At 73.5% G+C, this 19,152-nt stretch overlaps 3 protein-coding genes across 9 annotated transcripts; 2 read left to right on the forward strand and 1 right to left on the reverse strand.

The window, feature by feature from the left end:
* The first annotated feature begins 677 nt into the window (after positions 1-677).
* On the forward strand, positions 678-8,106 carry LOC142601594 (uncharacterized). Its single transcript, XM_075750778.1, is given in 16 exon segments — positions 678-857; positions 1,444-1,688; positions 3,601-3,653; positions 3,757-3,869; positions 3,988-4,062; positions 4,613-4,753; positions 4,929-5,006; positions 5,173-5,324; positions 5,533-5,587; positions 5,670-5,744; positions 5,853-5,973; positions 6,118-6,742; positions 6,744-6,982; positions 7,090-7,199; positions 7,544-7,601; positions 7,683-8,106. Coding segments are annotated over 16 exon segments (2,421 nt in total). The 3' UTR covers positions 7,784-8,106.
* Positions 8,080-16,423, reverse strand: RTKN (rhotekin). Of its 7 annotated transcripts, XM_075752905.1 has the most exons (13): positions 14,368-14,621; positions 12,256-12,455; positions 12,116-12,177; positions 11,801-11,854; positions 11,618-11,735; positions 11,231-11,455; positions 11,067-11,161; positions 10,499-10,605; positions 10,034-10,165; positions 9,779-9,944; positions 9,591-9,695; positions 9,238-9,346; positions 8,782-8,925 (listed from the first exon to the last, which is right to left on the reverse strand). In XM_075752905.1, exons 1-13 carry the CDS (start codon positions 14,560-14,562, stop codon positions 8,919-8,921), a joined length of 1,575 nt encoding a protein of 524 aa, XP_075609020.1. In that variant the 5' UTR covers positions 14,563-14,621; the 3' UTR covers positions 8,782-8,918. The 7 variants fall into 7 exon arrangements, with proteins under 7 accessions (XP_075609018.1, XP_075609017.1, XP_075609015.1 ...); XM_075752903.1 differs by lacking the exons at positions 9,238-9,346; positions 14,368-14,621 and adding an exon at positions 16,168-16,423 and having other exon boundaries at positions 8,080-8,925; positions 10,034-10,162; XM_075752902.1 differs by lacking the exons at positions 9,238-9,346; positions 14,368-14,621 and adding an exon at positions 16,168-16,419 and having other exon boundaries at positions 8,080-8,925.
* Positions 16,424-16,903: 480 nt separating this feature from the next.
* Positions 16,904-18,963, forward strand: INO80B (INO80 complex subunit B). The gene is made up of 5 exons (XM_075752908.1): positions 16,904-17,084; positions 17,222-17,420; positions 17,596-17,714; positions 17,922-18,103; positions 18,330-18,963. Exons 1-5 carry the CDS (start codon positions 16,925-16,927, stop codon positions 18,792-18,794), a joined length of 1,125 nt encoding a protein of 374 aa, XP_075609023.1. The 5' UTR covers positions 16,904-16,924; the 3' UTR covers positions 18,795-18,963.
* The last annotated feature ends 189 nt before the right edge of the window (positions 18,964-19,152 follow it).

Here is a 19,152-nt window from a genome sequence, read left to right on the forward strand (position 1 = left end):
CGCCCCTCGGGAGGAGGACACGCCCCCTTTTCACACGCCCCGCCCACCGCGGCGAGCGGGAGGGGCACGGGGGGGGTCAGGAGCGGCGACATCAGCGACAGCGGCGACAGCGGCGACAGCAGCGACACCGCTCACCCCCCCCCCCCCCCCCGCAGACCGCACTCCAGGCCCAGCCCCGGTTCCCGCCCCTCACCAGTACACACCCGTACGTAACGAGTGGAAACCTGTGACGGCAAAGCCTTCCAGTACGCACCAGTAACACAACCAGTCTCCAGCTTTCCGGGAGGGTGTGGAGCACGTGGGAACTGGCTTTAAGGGCTGGGGGGGGGGGGTGTCCCCGGGCCCCCCCCTGCCCACGGCCGTGGGCAGGGGGGGGCCCGGGGACACCCCCCCCCCCCCCCCCAGTGGGCAGGGGGGGGCCCGGGGACACCCCCCCCCCCCAAGCCTCAAAGTCCCATTTTCCAGCTGCGGCGAATATTTTCCCTCTCTGGGGTTTTGGGATTTAGAGGCCACGGTGACCAAATAAGGGAACGACCCCGGCTTGGCTGCGCGGCCGGGCATCGTATCCTGCCTGCAGTCCCACGTGCTGTTCTCCCGGGACCTGCACAGCACCCACGTCCCAGCGTGGGATCCCGGTACAGCACCGGCATCCCGGAGCAGGATACTGCATCGCACCCATGTCCCAGTGCGGGATCGCGCACAGCACCCACATCCCAGCGTGGGACCCAGCGCTGCACCCGTGTCCTGGTGCAGGACCCTGGCACAGCACCCACGTCCCAGTGCTGGTTGTCCCAGTTGGGATCCTGGCACAGCACCCACGTGCCAGTGCGGAATCCTCGCACAGCACCCACATCCCGGTGTGGAACCTATATCCCAGCGTTGGATCCTGGCACAGCACCCATGTCCCACTCTGGGACCCTGGCACAGCACCCACATCCCGGTGTGGGACCTGGGCACAGCACCCACGTCCTGGTGTTGGATCCTGGCAGAGCACCCGTGTCCCACTGTGGGATCCTGGGTACAGCACCCACGTCCCAGTGCAGGACCCGAGCACAGCACCCACGCCCCAGTGTCGGATCCTGGCACAGCACCCACATCCCGGTGTGGGACCCGGGTACAGCACCCACGTCCCAGTGCAGGACCCTGGCACAGCACCCACGTCCCGGTGTCGGATCCTGGCACAGCACCCACATCCCGGTGTGGGACCCGGGTACAGCACCCACGTCCCAGTGCAGGACCCGAGCACAGCACCCACATCCTGGTGTCGGATCTTGGCACAGCACCCACGTCCCAGCGCAGGACCCTGGCACAGCACCCACGTTCCAGTGCAGGACCCGAGCACAGCACCCACGTCCCGGTGTCGGATCCTGGCACAGCACCCACGTCCCGGTACGGGACCCAGCACACCCCAGTGCCGAGTGTCCCGGTTGGGATCCCGGGTAGCGGCCGCCGGCCCCGGCAGCGCCCCGCGTCCCCCGCCCCGCCCGGCTGGCGCCGCCGCCGCCCCGCGCCCCGCCCGGTGCCGCCCGGTCCCGCCCGTGGGCGGCGGGGCGGGGGCGGGGCGGGCGAGGGGCCGCGGGGCTGCGGGGCGGCGGGCGCGGGAAGGCGGCCCCGGGGCTGGAGCGGCACCGGCTGGCGCTGCTGGCGGCCAAGGAGGACGTGGGCAACCCCCGGGCCGGGACCAACTGGTGAGGCTGCGGGCGGGAGCGGGCACTGGGCACCGGGAACGGGAAGGGGCAACGGGAACGGGCGCCGGGCACGGGAAGGGGCACCGGGCACGGGCATCGGCACCGGCAGCTAGTACCGGGAAGGGGCACGGGCAGGGCTGGCGCGGGCGGGGGGGGGGGGGGGAACGGCCCAGGACGCACCGGGCACCGGCACCGGCACCGGGACGGGGGGGGGGGTCCGGGGCGCACCGGGATCCCGGCCGGGACGTGGGGCGGGGGGTGCCGGGGCGGGGGGTGCCGGGCCGGTCCCGCGGTCCCGGGGCTGAGCCCCGCCCGCCACGGCGCCCGCCGAGCCGCGCTGGGAACTGGGTGCCCGGTCCTGCCCCGCCCGGTCCCGCCGCCGCCGGGCTGGGAGCGGCGCCGCCGCCCGGGGCACGGGGCACGGCCGGGGGTGGGGGCTGCACCGGGGGCTGCACCGGGGGCAATGCCGGCGGCGGGGGGGCAGCAGCCGAGCCCCGACACGGGCTCCCGCAGGGGGTCCCAGGGGGGCCGGGGCAGGGTCGGGGGCACCCAGGGGTGCCGGGGGCAGTCGGGGTGCTCTGCCCGGCTGCACCCCCCACCCTCCCCCGCGGGGTCCTGCCCTGCCCCCCGGCATGGGGGTCCCCAGCCCCACCAGCACCGGGCGCCTGTGCCGGGACGGTCCCACACCGGTGCCGCGGGCGCAGGGCTGGAGCCGGCTTCCCCCCGACACCCCGCGCCGCGGCCTGGGCTGGCGTGGCCTCACCCCACCAGGCTGACATCACCGGCACGGCACGGGGCGGGCGACGGCGGCGGGACGGGGGCGACAGCGCTGGAGCTGCACCGGCACCCGCAGCCGCCCCTCGCCTCACAGCCCTCCGGCGGCACGCTCGGCTTGGCCACGGGGCTACCGGCCACCCGGGCGCTGCCCTCTGCCCCCGAACCGTGTGCCGCCGTGCCGGAGCTCAGCTGGCCCGGCTCCAGTGCCCGTTCCGGCTGCCGGCCAGGCCTGCCGCACACAGCCAGCGTGCCCTGCCATGTCTTGCCATGCTGTGCCGTGCGGTGCCGTGCCCTGCTGCGATATGCCGTGCCCTGCCCTGCCGTGCCGTGCCGTGCCAAGCTGCGTGCGTGCTCCCGGAGCCGTGCCGTGCCGTGCCGTGTCCCGGCGTGGAGCGCAGCGTGCCGCCACATGCGCGTGTAATCGGAGCCATGCGGAGACAAAGAGGCAGCAGAGCCGGCGGGGAATGCCCAGCCAGGGCTTCCGCCAGCGAGGGGTCCCCAGCCCCGGAGCCCCCCTGGCCCCCCCCAGCCCCGGGGAGGGGGTCTCGGCACAGCCGGGGGCCGGGGCTGCTCCCCCTTCTCCGGGCAGGCAGGGGGAGATGGGGCCGGCGGGGGCCAGCGGGTCGGGGTCTGCCCGGCCGGTGGCAGGGGTCCCGGGCACCGTGTGCGGTGCCAGCCCGGTGCTGGGCCGTGCCAGCCTCGCCCTGGGGGACTCAGGCCGGCGGCAGCCTGAGGGGCCAGGGTGGCCGTGCCGCTGCGGCCGCTTCCCGCAGCCCCATTGTCCCGGGGGCGGATGCTGCCGGCGGCATTTCCACGAATTCAGCCCGGGCGGGCGGCATGGGGGTCATGGGGGGGGGGGCACAGGGGGTGCCCCCGAGCTGGCAGGTGCCCAGGCTGCCTCCCCCCGTCCCCCCCAAGCTCCCCCCGGGGCAGCTCCCCGCTCCCTCCCCCAGGAGAGCCGCTGCCGCCGGTCGGCGTTGCCCAGAGCGGGTCGGTGGCCACCGCTTGCTGCAGCCGGGGAGGTCCGGCTGGCCGTGCTGCCTGCTGCCCGTGACCTTGTGGGGATGAGGGCAGCTGCCCATGCTGCTCCGCTGTCCCCCCAACCCTGACCCCCTCCTCTTTACCCCCCCCCCAGGGCCGTCTTTGCCTATGAGAAGCACCATGATCTCAAGCTGCTGGACTCTGGAGGTAACAGGGGAACCACGCTGGAGGGGAGGTGCTGGGGGGGGGGGTGTCCCAATGCACACACACACACCCCCCGCCCCGCGCCAACCCCCCCCTCCATGCACAGCCGGGGGTCCGGATGAGCTGGCCGGGAAATTCTCCACCACCAGCATCATGTACGGGCTGTGCCGCATCCAAGACCCCGGCACCGGCGCTCACCGCATCGTCCTCATAAACTGGGTGAGTGCAGGACTTGGGAGGGGGGGGGGGGGGGGCGGGCTCTGAGCGTCCTACAACCTACCCGGGGGACAAGGACGTGGCACGGGGTCCCAGCCTAAGCGGCGCGTGCCGGTGCCAGGTCGGGGAGAAGGCACCAGAGTCCCAACGAGAGGCGTGTGCCGGCCATCTGCCCGCCATCAGAGCCTTCTTTAGGGTGAGTTTTTTGGGGCACGGGACCCAGTCCCTAGCCCTGGCCCCCCCGAAAGGGGAGGCCGGGGCTGGGGACTGGGTCCCGTGCCCCCCCCATCCCAGCCAGCCCCGACCTTTGCTTGCTGCGCCGGGTGCATTCCTGGCTCTGCTGACTCAGACGCCGCCGTTCCCAGTTCCCAGCCTTGGCCGACGATCCGGGGTTGTGGTTGGGCTCCCTGCCCCCCCCCCCCCCCCCCGGCTTCGGCCGCATCCTGCCCTCGCTTGGTGGGATCCTGCCCCCCCCCCCCCCCAATCTCTGCTCTCATGTCCCAGCCCCCGAAGATCCTGCTGGGTCCTATATCTAGATCCGGCTCCGCATCTGGATCTGGCACCCACATCTGGATCTGGCCCCACATCTGGAGCCGGCGGATGCATGCAAGGGAACGGCGCCAGGATTCCCTGGGGAGGCTGCAAATCTATCCCGGGAGGGAACAGACCAGCGGGGGGGGGGGGGGGGCCATGGGTGCTCGTGGCGGGGGGCGGGGGGGGATGACGCCGTCCCGTCTCGGCGGCAGGAGGCCAGCGTGGTGCTGAGCGCCCGCCGTGCCGAGGAGGTGATGCAGGAGGGGCTGAGCCGGGTGCTGGCACAGCTGGCCCCCGCCGCCGCCCCCACCCTCGCCAGGAGGATGCCCCCGCCGGACGCCCAGGAGCTGGTGGTGAGCGGGGGGTCCCAGGGTGGGGGGGACGTGCCCGTGGGGACGGGGACCGGCCGGGATGGCACCCGGCGGAGCGACGGGGCTCTCGCTTGCCCTTTCCGGTACCCTCCCGGGGGTTCCTGGCCAGGGGGGGCCACGGGGGTGCTGCCCTGAGACCCCGGCTCGGTCCCCGCAGGGCACCAACTACCGCAAGACCAACCCGGCGCTGGAAATCCGCCGGACCAAGCGGGACTCCTTCTGGGCCCAGGCCGAGGTGAGGGGGGCACACGGGTGGGCATGGGCGCGGGTGCCTCCCCGATGAACCCCCCAGCACCCCCGGGACCGGGGTCACGGCCACCGGCTCGGGCCGTGGGGGTCCCGTGCCGAGCCCAGCGCCGAGGCCGGCAAGGGTCACGGTGCTGAGCGTGGTGCGGCCGCAGCGCGAGGAGGAGCAGCGCAAGGAGGAGGAGCGGCGGCGGGCGCTGGAGGAACGCAAGCGCTGGGAGCGGGAGCGGATGGAGGAGGAGAGGCGGGAGGCGGCCGAGCGCGAGCTCCGCTTCAGGGAGAAGGAGCGGATGATCGAGGAGCAGCGGTGAGGGCCGGGGCGTGGGACGGGGCCACGAGTCCGGCCCCGGTGGGTGCCCGTGGTGGGACCCGCAGCCCCCTGTCCCCCAGATTCCCCATCCCCGTGCCCCCCGTCCCACGTGGCTCCGAGCACGGAGACCCGCAGCAGGACCCCGAGGGTCCTGCGCCCCACGGCCGCTCCCCCCGTGCCCCCCTGACGCTCGCTGCCCTCGCAGGAAGGAGCAGGCACGGCTGGAGGCAGAGGAGCGCAGGAAGGAGAAGGCGCGATGGGTGAGCGAGCTGGGGGGCCGGGGGGTGGCCGCGGTTGGCACGTGGGGACGTGGGGCTGCCCGGCCGTGCCCTGTGCCCGCAGGAGCAGCAGCAGCGGGAGCACGAGGAGGCCATGCGGGACCGCAGCCGGCGCAGCGAGTCCATCGAGAAGGCGGCCGTGAGTGCCGGGGCCGAGCGTCCCGTCCTGCCCCGTCCCACCCCGGCCGCGCCGTGGGGCCGCGTGGCTGTGCCGTGGGGCCGCTGATGGGTGTCTGGGTGCCGGCAGGAGGCGGCCGTCCTGGTATCCCAGCGCTCGCAGAACCCCCGGGATTTCTTCCGGCAGCGGGAGCGCTCGGGGTCCACCTCTGGCACCCCGCAGCCCGCCTCTCCCCTCGGCACCAGGCCCGGTAGGTGCCCCCGCGGCGGGGGGGGGTGACGATGCTGGGTCCGGGCGTGCGGGTGCTGCCCGACGATGGGTGCGGGGCAGCGGTGGGGGTCGCTGCCACCCCCCCCCCCAGGCCGGCGGCTGACCCCCCCACCCCGTGCCCCAGGTGCTCGGCGGCCGTTCCTGCGGTACCAGCGCAGCCTGACCGAGTCGGCCTTCATCTTCCGCCGGCCGGATCCCCCGCCCTCGCCCGGAGCCCTCCACCCTGGGCCGTTCAGGGCTGCGCCCCCCCCCAGCCCCCACCGACCCCAGCCTCCCCTCCCCACCAGCCCCACGGGGACGGGGCCCCCTCCCTCTGCCCCCACCGGGACCCCCACCAGCCCCGTGGGGACAGGGACCCCCCCAGCTACCAGCCCCACAGGGACAAGGGGCTGCGCCAGCATGGGGAGCCCCCCCAGCCCTGTGGGTACAGGGCCCCCCTCTCTGGCCAGCCCCATCGGGGCAGCCCCCCCCCCTCCCTGTGCTGCCTGGGGGCCCCCCAGCCTGGCGGGGGCAGGGGTAGGGTCCTCTCAGGTAGGGTTGTCCCTCCGCCCCGTGCCAGAGCCCCTGCTCCCCCCCAGTACCCCCAGTATGGGGTGCCCCCCCAGGTCGGGGTCCCCTGACAGCACTTGTGGGGCAGAGCCCCTGCCCCCCTGCAGCACTCCCAGGCTGGGGGCCCCCAGCAGCCCCCCCCGGCAGCTCCCCCCAGGCACCGAGGAGGCCGTGAGTCTGCCTCCCCCCAGCCCCCCCCCCGGCTGAGGACGGGCCCCCCCCGGACACCTTCCCCCTCCCCAGCCCCCCAGCATTGGGGTCTCCAGGACCACTGGTGGGGCTGGGTGAGGGGGTCCCAAGCCCACTGGGGGGGTCCCCCCAATCTGGGGTGACACCTGCCCCAGTGCCCCGGGCCGGGACCCCCCTGCGCAGCCCCAGCTCCCCCAGCCTGCCGCAGGATCCGGCTCTTCCCTGCCTGGCAGCCCGGGAACCGCAGCCAGGTGGGTGGCCAGGACCCCCCCGCCTGTGACTGGGGCTGGGGGGGGTCCCAGACCCCGGGACACTGCTCAGGCTGGCGAGGGGGCTCAGCCTGCCCCTCTCCCCATAGGGCCCGTGGGGCAGGAGCCGGCCCAGGGTGACTCTGGGCACAACGGCATCGGGGGCCATGAGCAGGGGGGCTGGCCGGACCCCTGGGAGCGGGACCCCCCCCTAGGGCAGGTATGGCACCAGCCGGGGCGGAGTGGGGCTGGGGGCACTGTGGGGCTGGGGGGACAGGATGGGGCTGGAGAATGGGGGGGTAATTTTGGGACTGGGCCCATGGTTGGGTGGGGAACAAGACTTGGGGGTGTTCAGGATGGGGCTGGGGGGGGGCTGGAGGCTGAAGGTGGAGGGGACAGGGCAGGGGACAAGGCTGGGTGGGGGGGAAGGCAGGACGGGGCCAGAGGCAGGGGCAGGGCCAGGCAAAGGGACTGGGGGGGGGGTGGGGGGGTCCCCTGGGGGGGGGGGTGTGTGTGCAGGCACGGCTGGGGGTCATGGGGACCCCTCAGGGCTCGGTCTTGCAGGGGGACGAGCCTGGCGACGCCATCCTCCTGCCACAGCCCCTGCACAAAGCCGGGCCAGGTACCCCAGACCCCTGAACCCCCACCCCTGAACCCCCCCCCCCCCCCCGCCGGGCTCACCCCCCACCCTCTCTCTGCTCAGGCTTTGCCCTGCTGCTGGCCCGTGACGCCCCCCACCCGCAGCTGCCAGGGGGCACCAGCCCCCCCACCGAGGACGAGGACCTCTCCCCCCACGCCGTGTAGCCCCTCAGGGGGGCACCCACATGGCACCCTACCCCACACAGCGCAGACCCCTCCCACGGCCCCCCCCTCCAGCACAGCCCCCCCGACGCTCACCCCCAGCCCCGGGGCCATGGCTGCAGCCCCCCACAGCCCCCCCATTTGCACCCCAATAAGCAGCTTTAGGAGCCGCCGCCACCCCCCCCAGCTCCCACCCCATCCATGGCACAGGGCTGGGGGGGGGGCATGGACCCCCACCACAGAGAGGCCAGGCCAGGGGACCCCCCCCCCCCCACTCTCCCCCAATCAGACACAGCAGCTGTTAAATAAATTTTAATGCATATTAATGAGGTGGCAGCTTTGGGTCCCCAGCCGGGAGGGCCAGGGCTGGTCCTTGCTGGGGGGTGCTGCCCCCCCCAGGAAGGGTGGCGGGGGCAGGCAACCCCTAGGTTAGAGGTGAGGGGAAGCAGAGCTGGGGGGTCCCTGTGCACCCCCCGGGGTTAGACCCGCACCCACCGTACGTGGGAGTTTGCCCTGAGCACCCACCCTGGGGGGGACCCCAGCACCCGCCTTGCAATGGGGGGGAGTGTCAGCCCCCAGCACCCGCCCTGGGGGGACAGCCCCCCTACCCCTGTGGGGGGGTCAGCCCTGAGCCCACCCTGCCCCCACACCCCCCCAGGCACAGGGTGGCAGAAATTCCAGTTTCTCCCCAAAAAAAGAAGCTGGGACCCCCAGGGTGGGAGCCCCTGCGGTGTCACCCCTCCATGGCCACCCAGGGGGCTGGAGGGTCCCATGTCCCCCCTGTGAGGGTCCCGAGGCTCAGACCTGGGACTGGAGGGGGCCGGGGGGGTCGTGCTCCATGGCCGGGCTGCTGCTGCCGCTGCTGGAGGAGCTGGAGTCGGGGGGCGAGGGGTGCTGGGGGGGGGTGGCACGCCGGGACCCCCGCCCCTTCAGGGTGCTGAGCTTGGCGTCGAGGGAGAGGGTGCGGGGGCGGCCCCAGGGGCGGCGGGCGGGGGGGCTGGGGCTGCCCGCCCGACCGGAGCGGGGGGCGCGCGAGGGGGGCCCCTCGAAGAGGGAGAGCCAGGGAGGGGTCCCCGGCGCCCGGCCCCCCGCCCGCCGCGTCAGGATGTCCGTCACCGCCTCGATGTCATCGGCCGGATCAATAGCTGCGGGGAAGAACGGGGGTCAGCCGGACCCCCCCGGAGCCCAGCCCTGCTCCTGCACCGCGGGGACGGGACCTGCCAGCGGCCAGGAGGGGCGGCCGGGATGCGCTCCGTGGCCGAGGTGCCGGGATGTGCCCGCGGCCAGCGAGCCGTGGCAAGCGGGACACGTCCCGTGGCTAGGACGGCCGGGATGCACCCTAGAGCCAGGACACGTGCCGGGGCAGCCGGGACGTGCTGCGTGGCCAGGCTGTCCCCAGGGCCGTCCCGGCGGTGCCGCAGGCCGTGGCACGGTGGGCTCACCACGCCAGCCGTCACCTGTCGCTGTAATAGGAGGAGAGCAGAGCCCGGATCTCCTCCGAGACGGCGTTATCCTGCAGCAGGAGCCCTTCGCAGGCGGAGGGGGGCACAGCCGGGCCAGGCAGGGCTGGAGCCGCCAGAGACGGGGGCACGGAGAGAGACGGGGGGCAGAGAGAGATGGGGGGGACAGAGAGAGGCAGGAGGGGGGACAGAGAGGGGACAGGGAGGGGACAGAGGCGCAGTGAAGAGAACAGCAGCGTTAGGGAGGTGCCAGGGCGGCGAGGAGGGGGCCGCCCAGCGGCAGGTGAGCAGAGAGCAGAGAGGAAGGAGACAGAGGCAGAGCCCCCCCGGCCCCCCGGCCCCCCACTCACCCATCTCGTGGTAGAGCGAGCCTTGCCGGGGCAGCATGGCGGCCGGCCGGCGTGGTGGCGGCACCTCGATCCTCATCAGCTCGTCACAGCACTGCTTCCACTGGCCTGCGGGCATGGGGGTCAGCGCCGCCACGATGGGGGTCCCGCCGCGATGGGGGTCCCGCCACGCCGCCCCCGCCGACACTCACTCATGTCGTAGAAGTGCTGCCAGAAGGCCTCCATCCATCGCTGCGCCTCGGCCCGGCTCTCGGCCAGCAGAGTGTGGGTCACCTCCTCGCCGCCGTAGCGGTTGGTGACGGCCATGCCATGGGGCTGCCCGCGCCCCTCCCGCTCCGTCGCACGGATGCGGGTCTCCTGCGGCGGTGGCAGCCCTTAGACCCCGCAGCCCCCCACTCCCCCCATAGCCCCCCACAGCCCCCCGCCGACCTCCGCCCCGGCCGTACCTTGTTGATGGCGATGGTGAGGGCCGGCTCCAGCCCAGCCTCGGCCTCGCCGGAGTTGTGGTAGCAGAGGAGGTCAGTGCCACGCAGGACGCAGTACAGACGGGCCCCGCTCTGCGCCTCGGTCCCCGGCTGCTGCCAGTGGGGCCGGCACCGTCAGCGTGGAGGGCGCCGGTGGGCATCCCCAGCCCCAACGGGACCCATCACAGGGTCCCCCTGGTCTCTATCCCCACCACAGCCCAGAGCCCACTGGCAGGGACTGCGGCACCCAGCAGGCTTGTGCCACCACCCGTCCCCATCCCCATCCCATCCCTGTCCTGTCCACATCCCACCCCTGTCCCCATCCCAATCCCATCCCCATCTCATCCCTGTCCCCATCCCATCCCCATCCCCATCCCATCCCTGTCCCCATCCCATCCCCATCCCATTCCCATCCCCATCCCATCCCCATCCCTGTCCCGCGCCCACCTGCAGCCGGAGGAAGCCGCTCGTCACCGGGGCGGCCATGCAGCGGGGCTGGGCAGCCAGGCGGCAGCACATGCTGCCGTAGAGGGGCAGCCAGAAGGAGCTCTCCTCTGGGGGGGCACGCTTGCCTCGGGTGCTGGGGTACGGACCCCCACCGACACCCTCCCCCCATCCTGCCGGGACCCCCGACCCACCTCCCCTCCAAACCAGCCGGGACCCCTGGACCCCTCTCCCCACCCTGCCGGGACCCCAGCCCCATCTCTCCCCTGAACAAGCCAGGACCCCCGGACCCCTTTCTCCTCACCCCATCCAGTCCCCCCGATCCCGTCCTCCCACCCTGTGACCCCCCGGCCCCGCCAGGACCCCTCCACCCCATCCCAGACCGCTCTCCCCAGCCCCCCAGACACATCTTGCCCCCAGACCAGCAGCACCCCAGCCCCATCTGTCCTCCACCCCGCCGGACCCCCAGCCCCGTCTCCCCTCACCCCATCAGTCCCCAGACCCCTCTCTCCCCCCCGCCCAGCCCCCGCCCCCATCGCCCGTGCCATGCCGCGCCGTGCCGCGCGCTCACCGTTGCTGGCGATGGCGAGGTCGTGGGTGCGGAAGCCGTCCTGCACCTCGGCCAGGGAGAGGACGGCGTGTGCCAGCAGGTGGAACTTGGGGCCCCTGGGGGGACAGCGGGTGAGGGGGGTGGCGGGGGGCAGGGGAGGACGGGGAGGGGACACGGGTACTCACGGCACGCTGGGGGCCGGCAGCAGGAGGGGGGTGGTGCCCCCGTTACCCGGGGGACTGCTGGGACCCCCGTCCATGGCGGCGCGCACCCGCTTGCCGGCGGAACGTCCCAGGGAGGTGCTGAGGCGGGTGGCCAGCTTCCTGGGGGTGCTGCCCTGCGCCGCCCCCCCCGACAGCCCCGCGCTGTACAGCTCCACTTTCAGCTCAAAGTCTGGCCCGGCCTCCGAGCTGGGGGGGGGGCACGGGATGAGCGGGGTGGCCATGCTGGGGGGACACCCCTCCCTGCCCCCCCACCTGCCCCAGGACACCCCCCCCGTGCCACCCCACAGCCACAGCCCGGCCGGGGGGGCAGAGGAGGGCAGGGGTCCCCCCCGGGGTGCGCCCGCTCACAAGAGGACGGCGCTCTCGAAGCAGATGTCGGTGAGGGTCCGGTCCACCAGCACCATGGGGGTGTCGTGGATCTCCGCCCCGAGCTGCAGCAGGCAGAAGACGGCGCAGCGGTGCAGCTCTGCGGGATGGGGGGGTCAGGGTAGGGCTGGGGGGGGCCGTGCCACCCCCCGCACCCCCACTCACCTCCCTTGTTCCTGAAGTACTCCGTGTCCTTCCACATCAGCGGGATACGCAGGTCTGGCGGGGGAGACGGGTGGTGAGGGGGGGGGACGCCTCCTCGGGGTCCCCCTCCCCGGGCACCCCACAGCCACCCACCGCCCCGGAACGGCCCCCCAGCAGCTCCTGACCCCACGGAGACAGCGTGTACCCCAGGGCGTGCCATGGTCCTTCGCCCGGGACCCCCGGGAGGACGCACAGACAGGGGGGACGGACGGATCCCCCCACACACCTCAGGAGGCCGCACAGACGGTGGGACCCCCCACCCCGGCCCCCCGGTACCTGAGACGCAGACGGTGCCCCGGCAGGGCAGGCGTTCGTCCGCGGGGCCGGCGTCCGAGGGGCTGCGGGGGAAGCGGAGCTGTGAGGTGCGGCCCGGCAGCCCCCCACCCCGGTTCCCCAACCCCACGCCCGGTGCTCACCGCCTGGCCGTGCGCCGCAGCACCTGCGCCTCCTTCCTGCGCTGCAGCTCCGCCATGTAGGCCAGGACGCGGGCGCTGCAGACCAAGAGGCTCTTGGCGGCCTCCAGCGCCTGCTCCCGCCGGCTGCAGGCCGCCAGCAGCTTGCAGGCCCCTTCCCGCAGCCGCAGCTCCCGCTCCATCTTCCGCTGGATCTCCGTGTCCTGGGGGGGCACGGCCGTGGGGGGCACGGGGGGTGCACGGGGGGGCGGCCCTCCCCACTGCCCGAGTGGGGCTGACACGTCCCACACACGCGCGTGTGTGTGTGTGTCCCCGTCCCCGGGGCCACCCGGACACCCCGGCTCTGCACAGCGGGGGGGGTCCCAGCCACCCACATATGGGGGGTCCCAGCCACGCACCCCCAGGAGGTCCCAGCTGCACATGCATGGGGGGGTCCCAGCTGCACACATTGGCTGGGGGGGTCCCAGCCACCCACACATTGGGGGGGTCCCAGCCACGCACCCCTGGGGGGGTCCCAGCCACCCACACATTGGGGGGGTCCCAGCCACCCACACATTGGGGGGGTCCCAGCCACACACCCCTGGCTCAGCACAGCCCAGGGCGCCCAGCCCAGACCCGAGCGCAGGGGGGGACAGGGCAGCAGCCCCACACAGCCCCACTCCCACCGGTGGGGACCGGTCCCCATGGCCACCTCTGTCCCCCCCGCACCCCAAACCAGCCTTTGCTGCAGCCACCCTGCACCCCCCAGGGCTGCACAGCCACCAGCTCCTGGGGCCCCCCTCCCCGGGCCCCCCTCGGCCACCCACTGGGGCCCCATCCCACAGCCCCGCAACGGCCCCCAGCCCTGGGGGCTGCAGCCCCCCAACAGCCCACGGGGCAGTCCTGCACCCCACGGAGACAGCGTGTAGCCCACAGATGTGCCACACACCCCACAGATACATCATGTACCCTGGGGGGGAACCCCACAGATAAACCACGCACCCCACAGATGTGCCACATGCCCCACGGATACATCATGTACCCTGGGGGGGAACCCCACAGATAAACCACGCACCCACAGATGTGCCACATGCCCCACGGATACATCATGTACCCTGGGGGGGAACCATGCCCCCCACAGATAATCCACGTACCCTACGAGGGAGCCGTGTGCCCCACAGATGTGCCATGCACCCCACGGGGGAGCCACGTACCCCACAGATGCACCTTGCACCCCACGGATGTGCCAGGCCCCTCCAAATATATCACAGACCCCATGGGGGAGCCACGTGCCCCATAGATACACCATGCACCCCACGGATGTGCCACATACCCCACAGATAAACCACACACCCCGCAGATACACCACACACCCCACGGATACATCACGTACCCTGGGGGAGAACCACGCGCCCCACAGATAAACCAGGCACCCCACAGATGTGCCACAGACCCCACAAATATATCTTATACCCCACGGGGGAGCCACGCACCCCACAGATACACCATACACCCCACGGATGTGCCACATACCCCACAGATAAACCACACACCCCGCAGATGCACCACGCACCCCACGGGGGAACGACGCGCCCCACAAATATGCCACGCGCCCCACAAATACGCCACGCGCCCCACGGATGCACCATGCATCACGCGCCCCACGGATACACATGCACCCCACAGATTTGCCACACACCCCCAACGTGACGGGGGGGGGGCACAATACACACCGCCCAGCCCCCCCCTCCCACCCACACCCCCCCCAGCCCCCCAACTCACTGCCGGTACCGGTTGCTGCTCCATTCCGGTACCGGCTGCTGCCTGCACCCCCCGCGCTGCCTGTACACCCCCCCCCGGGCCCCCTGCCCATGGAGCCGCAGTGACGTCATCGCCTGCTATAAATAACCCCGAGCAGCGGATGGGGGGGGGGGGGCGGCAGCAAACGGGAACACACCCCCCCACACACCCCCAAGACCACCCCGTCATCCTCCCAGGGACCCCCCCGGTGGGATACAGAGGGGTGCTCCCCCCTAAGGAGACGATCAGTGGGGAGCGCTCTCCACCTTCCCGGGACCCTCGGGACCCCCCGGACCCCCGGGGGTTCCCGAGGGGGTGGTCCCCCCCAATTCCTACCTGGAGACTAATGGCGATCTGACGGATATAGAGCATGTTGAGATCTTCCAGGATCCGCAGCTTCTCCTGCATCTGAAGGCGTTGCCCCCTCCCCGCTACCTCCATCGGGACCGCCGGGACCCCCCCGGTTATTTTGGGGGGGCTGGGGGGGGTGGAGGGGTTTTCCCACATCCCCACCCGTGGACCCCACTGCATCCAGCGCCGTCAGGAGTCGAGGCTTTCTTTCCTTTTCCCCCCCCCACCCACCCCCCCCAAAAAAGGCTGTGGAGAGAAAAGGGCCCTTTCATCGCACCCCCCCCGGGTACCGGCTGCACCCACCCACCCATTCCCCCCCCCTCCCCGGGAACCGACCGCCCCCTCCCGCCGAACAACCGGACACTGTGCGGGAAAGGGCAGCGGGGGCGGCTGGGGGGAGAATGGGGGGGTGCAGGGGTGGGATATGGGGTGCAGGGGATGGGGGGCAGCATGGGGTGGGGGTGCACGGACAGGAGATGGGGTGCAGGGGTTGGGGGGCAGGGAGGGGGCAAGGGGTGCGGGGGGGTGTGCAGGGACAGGAGATGGGGTGCGGGGGGGTGCGGGGGGGTGTGCAGGGACAGGAGATGGGGTGCGGGGGGGTGCGGCAGTTGGGGTGCAGGGCCGGGATGGGGTGCAGGGCCGGGACAAGGGGTGCAGCACGCAGGGTGGGGGACCCAGGACAAGGGGTGCCGGGGACCGGGGCCGGTTCGGGGTGCACGGAGAGCACCGGGACCGGAGGAGGGGAACCGGGGTCGCGGGGGGGGGGGCGGGGGAATGGGTCCGTACGGGACCCCGAGACCCCCCCCCGCCCCCGGTCGGTGCCGGCCGCCGCCCCCTGCCGGCCCCGGTGGGCGCAGCAGCACGAACCCCCCCCCCCCCGGTACCTTCCGCCGCTCCCGCTCCGCTGCTCCGCCGCGCACAGGAAGGTGGCGGCCGCCCGCCCCCCGACCCGCCTTCCCCCCCCCCCCGCCTTTCCCCGGCCATTCCTCCGCCGGCTCCGCTTACAGGGGCCGCCCCCCCGCCCGCCCCCCCCCCCCCCCACGGCGGGACCGGCGGCAACGGCGGCTCCGGGACACCGGGGCGGGGGGGCGCCCCCTGGCGGAGAGATTCCCCACTCCCGCGTGCACCGGGACCCCCCCCAGAGTGCAGCGGGGAACCCCCCCCTTGTGCCAGGACACCCCCCCACACGTATGCACCGGGACACCTCCACCATGGCGTGAAGCTGGTACTGGGTGAACTGGGAACCCCCCGTGTGCTCCGCTCCCCCGGTGCCTCGCGCCCGGCCGGGACCCCGCGGTGCCACGTGCCCGGCGGTGCCCAGGGTCCCGCTCCCGCAGCCCCGTCCCCCCCCCCTCGTCCTGGCCCCCCCGCGCCGATGCAGCCCCCTCCCCGGACCCCCGCAGCCCGGGGGGGCCCCGGCACGGATCCGGCCCCGCAGGGCTCCCGCCGCGGTCCCCGCCGGCCCCCAGCACCGGGGTCCCGGCCGGCCCCCCCCCCCGGGCGGCAGCAGGAGCCGTGGGGTGCCGGGGCCGCGGTCCCGCCGCACTGGCCTGGCACGCTGCCGACGGCGAGGGTGGCCATGCCGGGGGCGCGGGAGCTTCCCGCTCTGCCGGGGCGGGAAATCCCGGCTGGGCCGGTGGCGGCCGGTGCTGCCGGTGGGACGGGCAGGACGGGCGAGACGAGGCCGGCGGGTGCCAGGAGGGTGGGGAGCGGCTGCCGGCGCCCTGCCCGCCCGCCCGCGTGCCCTGCCTGACGGTGCCGGTGGCGGCGGTGGCGGTGCCGTACCTGCGTGGAGTCGGCCAGGAGGCTGAGCCGGCAGCGGCCGCGGCGGATCTCCATCTCCAGCGCCGAGCCACGGGCCACGGTCACCCGGCTCCGCTGGTTGCGGCAGAACATTGTGCCGGTGCCGGTACCGGGGGCCGGTCTGGGCTCCCGTGGGACGTTTCCTCGGCTCCAAGCCCAGAGCAAAACCCCTCCCTGGTTCTGCCGCACCTGGCTCGGGGGCGGGACGCACCGGGAGGCACCGGGAGGCACCGCTGATCCCGGCCACCACCCGCAAAGCGCCGTCGGGAGCACCGGGGTGACCGGCAGCAGCCGGGGCCGGTACCGGGCAGCTCCTGGCACAGGCAGGACAATGGCCCGAGTCAGCGCAGGCAGCTGTGGGGACGGGGGTGTGTGTGTGTGTGTGTGTGTGTGTGTGTGTGTGCACGTGTTGATCCATGCACAGCTGCAGCAGCGCCAGGGGCCCGTACACGCGCGCCCATGTGTGTGTGTGTGCGTGTGTGCGCGCACATGGCTAAGCGTGCAGGAGCGTGCAGGAGCTTGCACGCAGGGAGGCGTCCGTGCGCGCACGTCGGTGCACACCGGAGCTGTTTGTGTTGTGCGTATACACGTGTCCATCGGCAGCGCGTGCCCACGGGCACCTGCCTGCACGCACACTCCTGTGGCACGCGCTGCCCGGGTGGAAACCGCCGCCGCGGGCCCTTAGGGCCCGCGGCGGCGGTTTCCACCCGGGCAGCGCAATCCCTTGCCCACTTCAAAGATGGCGGCGGCTGCGCCACGCCCCTCCCGCTGTGTTCCGCAGCGCCGGGCGGAAGTGGGTCCGCACGGAATTGGTTCCCCCACACGGCGGGACGCCAGCCACCGGCAGCGCCGGATGAGCAAGGCCTGGCGGCGCGGCAGGATGGAAGGCGGCGAGAACGGTGAGGAGCCCGGGCCGGGGCAGCCCGGGACTAGTAGCTGCTGCGGCTTCGCTTGTCGTTCCCCGTCGCGGCCGGGCCCGGTGGCGGGTCCCCGGGCCGGGCTGATGGCTGTGCCCCCCCCCCCCCTTCCTCCGCAGGGGAAGAGGCCGAGGCGGGCGGCGGGCACGGTTCCCACAAGAAGAAGCACAAGAAGCACAAGAAGAAGCACAAGAAGAAGCATCACCACGAGGCGGCGGGGCTGCCCCCCCCTCCGGCCCCCGAGCCTGCTGCCGGCCTGCGCAAGCCCCAGCTCAAGCTCAAGATCAAGCTGGGGGGGCAGATCCTGGGCACCAAGAGGTGAGGGGGGGCCCGGCCGGTCTCTTCCCCCACTCCACAGGCACCACGGTCCTCGCTTGGGCGTGTGTCCCCACGTCCCAGCCTCGCCAGGGCCGGGCCAGGTCCCCCACACCCCAGTTGGCCCCGTCCCGGGCTCACGGGCTGCCCCGTTCTCTCTCGCTCTCTGTCCCCGCAGCGTGCCGACCTTCACGGTGGTCCCCGAGGCGCCGCGCTCGCCCTCCCCGCTGATGGTGGTGGATGAGGAGGAGGAGCCCACGGAGGGGGTGCCCATCGAGCAGTACCGGGCCTGGCTGGGTGAGCCCCGGGGGCAGTGCCAGGGGCGGGGGGGACCTCTGAGTGCCCGGTGTCCTGCGGAGGGGACAGGGACGGTCCCTGCAGCCTGGCCCCGCTCCCCGGGGCGGCGTGAGTCCCCCTGTTGCGGCTTCAGGGGTGGCCTGACCGTGGGATGGGGTGACCCCCCCCCTGCCCCGGTGACTCTTCTCCCCCCACTGCCTGGCCCAGATGAGGACAGCAACCTGGACCCCTCGCCTCTGCCGGACCTGGACCCGGAGAGCTGCTTCCCCGCCCGTGAGGACGAGGAGGAGGAGGAAGAGCGCTGGCTCGACGCCCTGGAGAAGGGCGAGCTGGACGACAACGGGGAGCTCAAGAAGGAGGTGGACGAGTCCCTGCTGACAGCCCGACAGGTGGGGGGGGGCTGGGGAGGCCCACGGAGGCAGGGCTGGGGGGTGCAGCCTGGCCTGCCGGGGCTGTGGGGCTGGCGGCTGTAGGACCGGGCTGGCTCTGCTGCCGGCTGGGGTGAATGGGGGGCTGGGGAGGCCCCAGAACTGGTGGGGGGGCCGGGTGGGAGCCCTCGGAGGGGCAGAGAGGGCCCTGGCTGGGGTTGTGACGGTGCCCCCCGTGCCCCCGCAGAAAGCCCTCCTGCACAAGCAGCAGAGCCAGCCGCTGCTGGAGCTGCCCATGGGCTACAAGGCGAAGGAGCTGACGGAGGAGATGCTGGTGAAGCGGGAGGAGCGGGCCCGCAAGCGGCGCCTGCAGGCGGCCAAGAAGGCGGAGGAGAACAAGAACCAGACCATCGAGCGCCTGACCAAGACCAACAAGGCCAAGGTGAAGACGCTGCGGGAGCGCAAGGCCAAGCAGGCCCCCTGCCCCGTCGTCCACTACTGCAACGCCACCGACCTCATCACCGTCTCCTTCCCGGTGGGCATGGCGCTGCCGCTGCTGCCCGCGCCGGCGCCCGCCGTGCCCCCGCCCGTCCTCTGCGGCGTCGCCGGCTGCTCCAACCACAAGCGCTACTCGTGCTCCCGCACCGGCCTGCCGCTCTGCAGCCTGGCCTGCTACCGGAGGAACCTCCAGCTCCAGGAGGCCGCGGCCTAGGCCGGGGGCCGGGATGGACAGAGCGGGGCCGTAGGGCGGCCCCGGCGGGGACTGAGGGGGTCTCGGGGCGGTGGGGGGGGGGTCCCGGGCGAGGCTGGTCCCGGGGCGGGTCCTGCGGTGGTCCCAGCGCCCGGTGCCGCGGGGCTGATTAAAGGCTGATGGCGAAGGAGCCGTGTGTGGGTCTGCCGGGGTGGGGGGCGGCCCGGCCCCCCCGGGAGCGCTATGGGACAGCCCGGATCCCCCCCCGGGAGCGCTGTGGGACAGCCCGGATCCCCCCCCCCGGGAGCGCTATGGGACAGCCCGGATCCCCCCCCGGGAGCGCTATGGGACAGCCCGTTTCCCCCCCCCGGGAGCGCTA

Source organism: Balearica regulorum, chromosome 4, assembly GCF_011004875.1.
Source record: "Balearica regulorum gibbericeps isolate bBalReg1 chromosome 4, bBalReg1.pri, whole genome shotgun sequence".
Classification (NCBI taxonomy): domain Eukaryota; kingdom Metazoa; phylum Chordata; class Aves; order Gruiformes; family Gruidae; genus Balearica; species Balearica regulorum.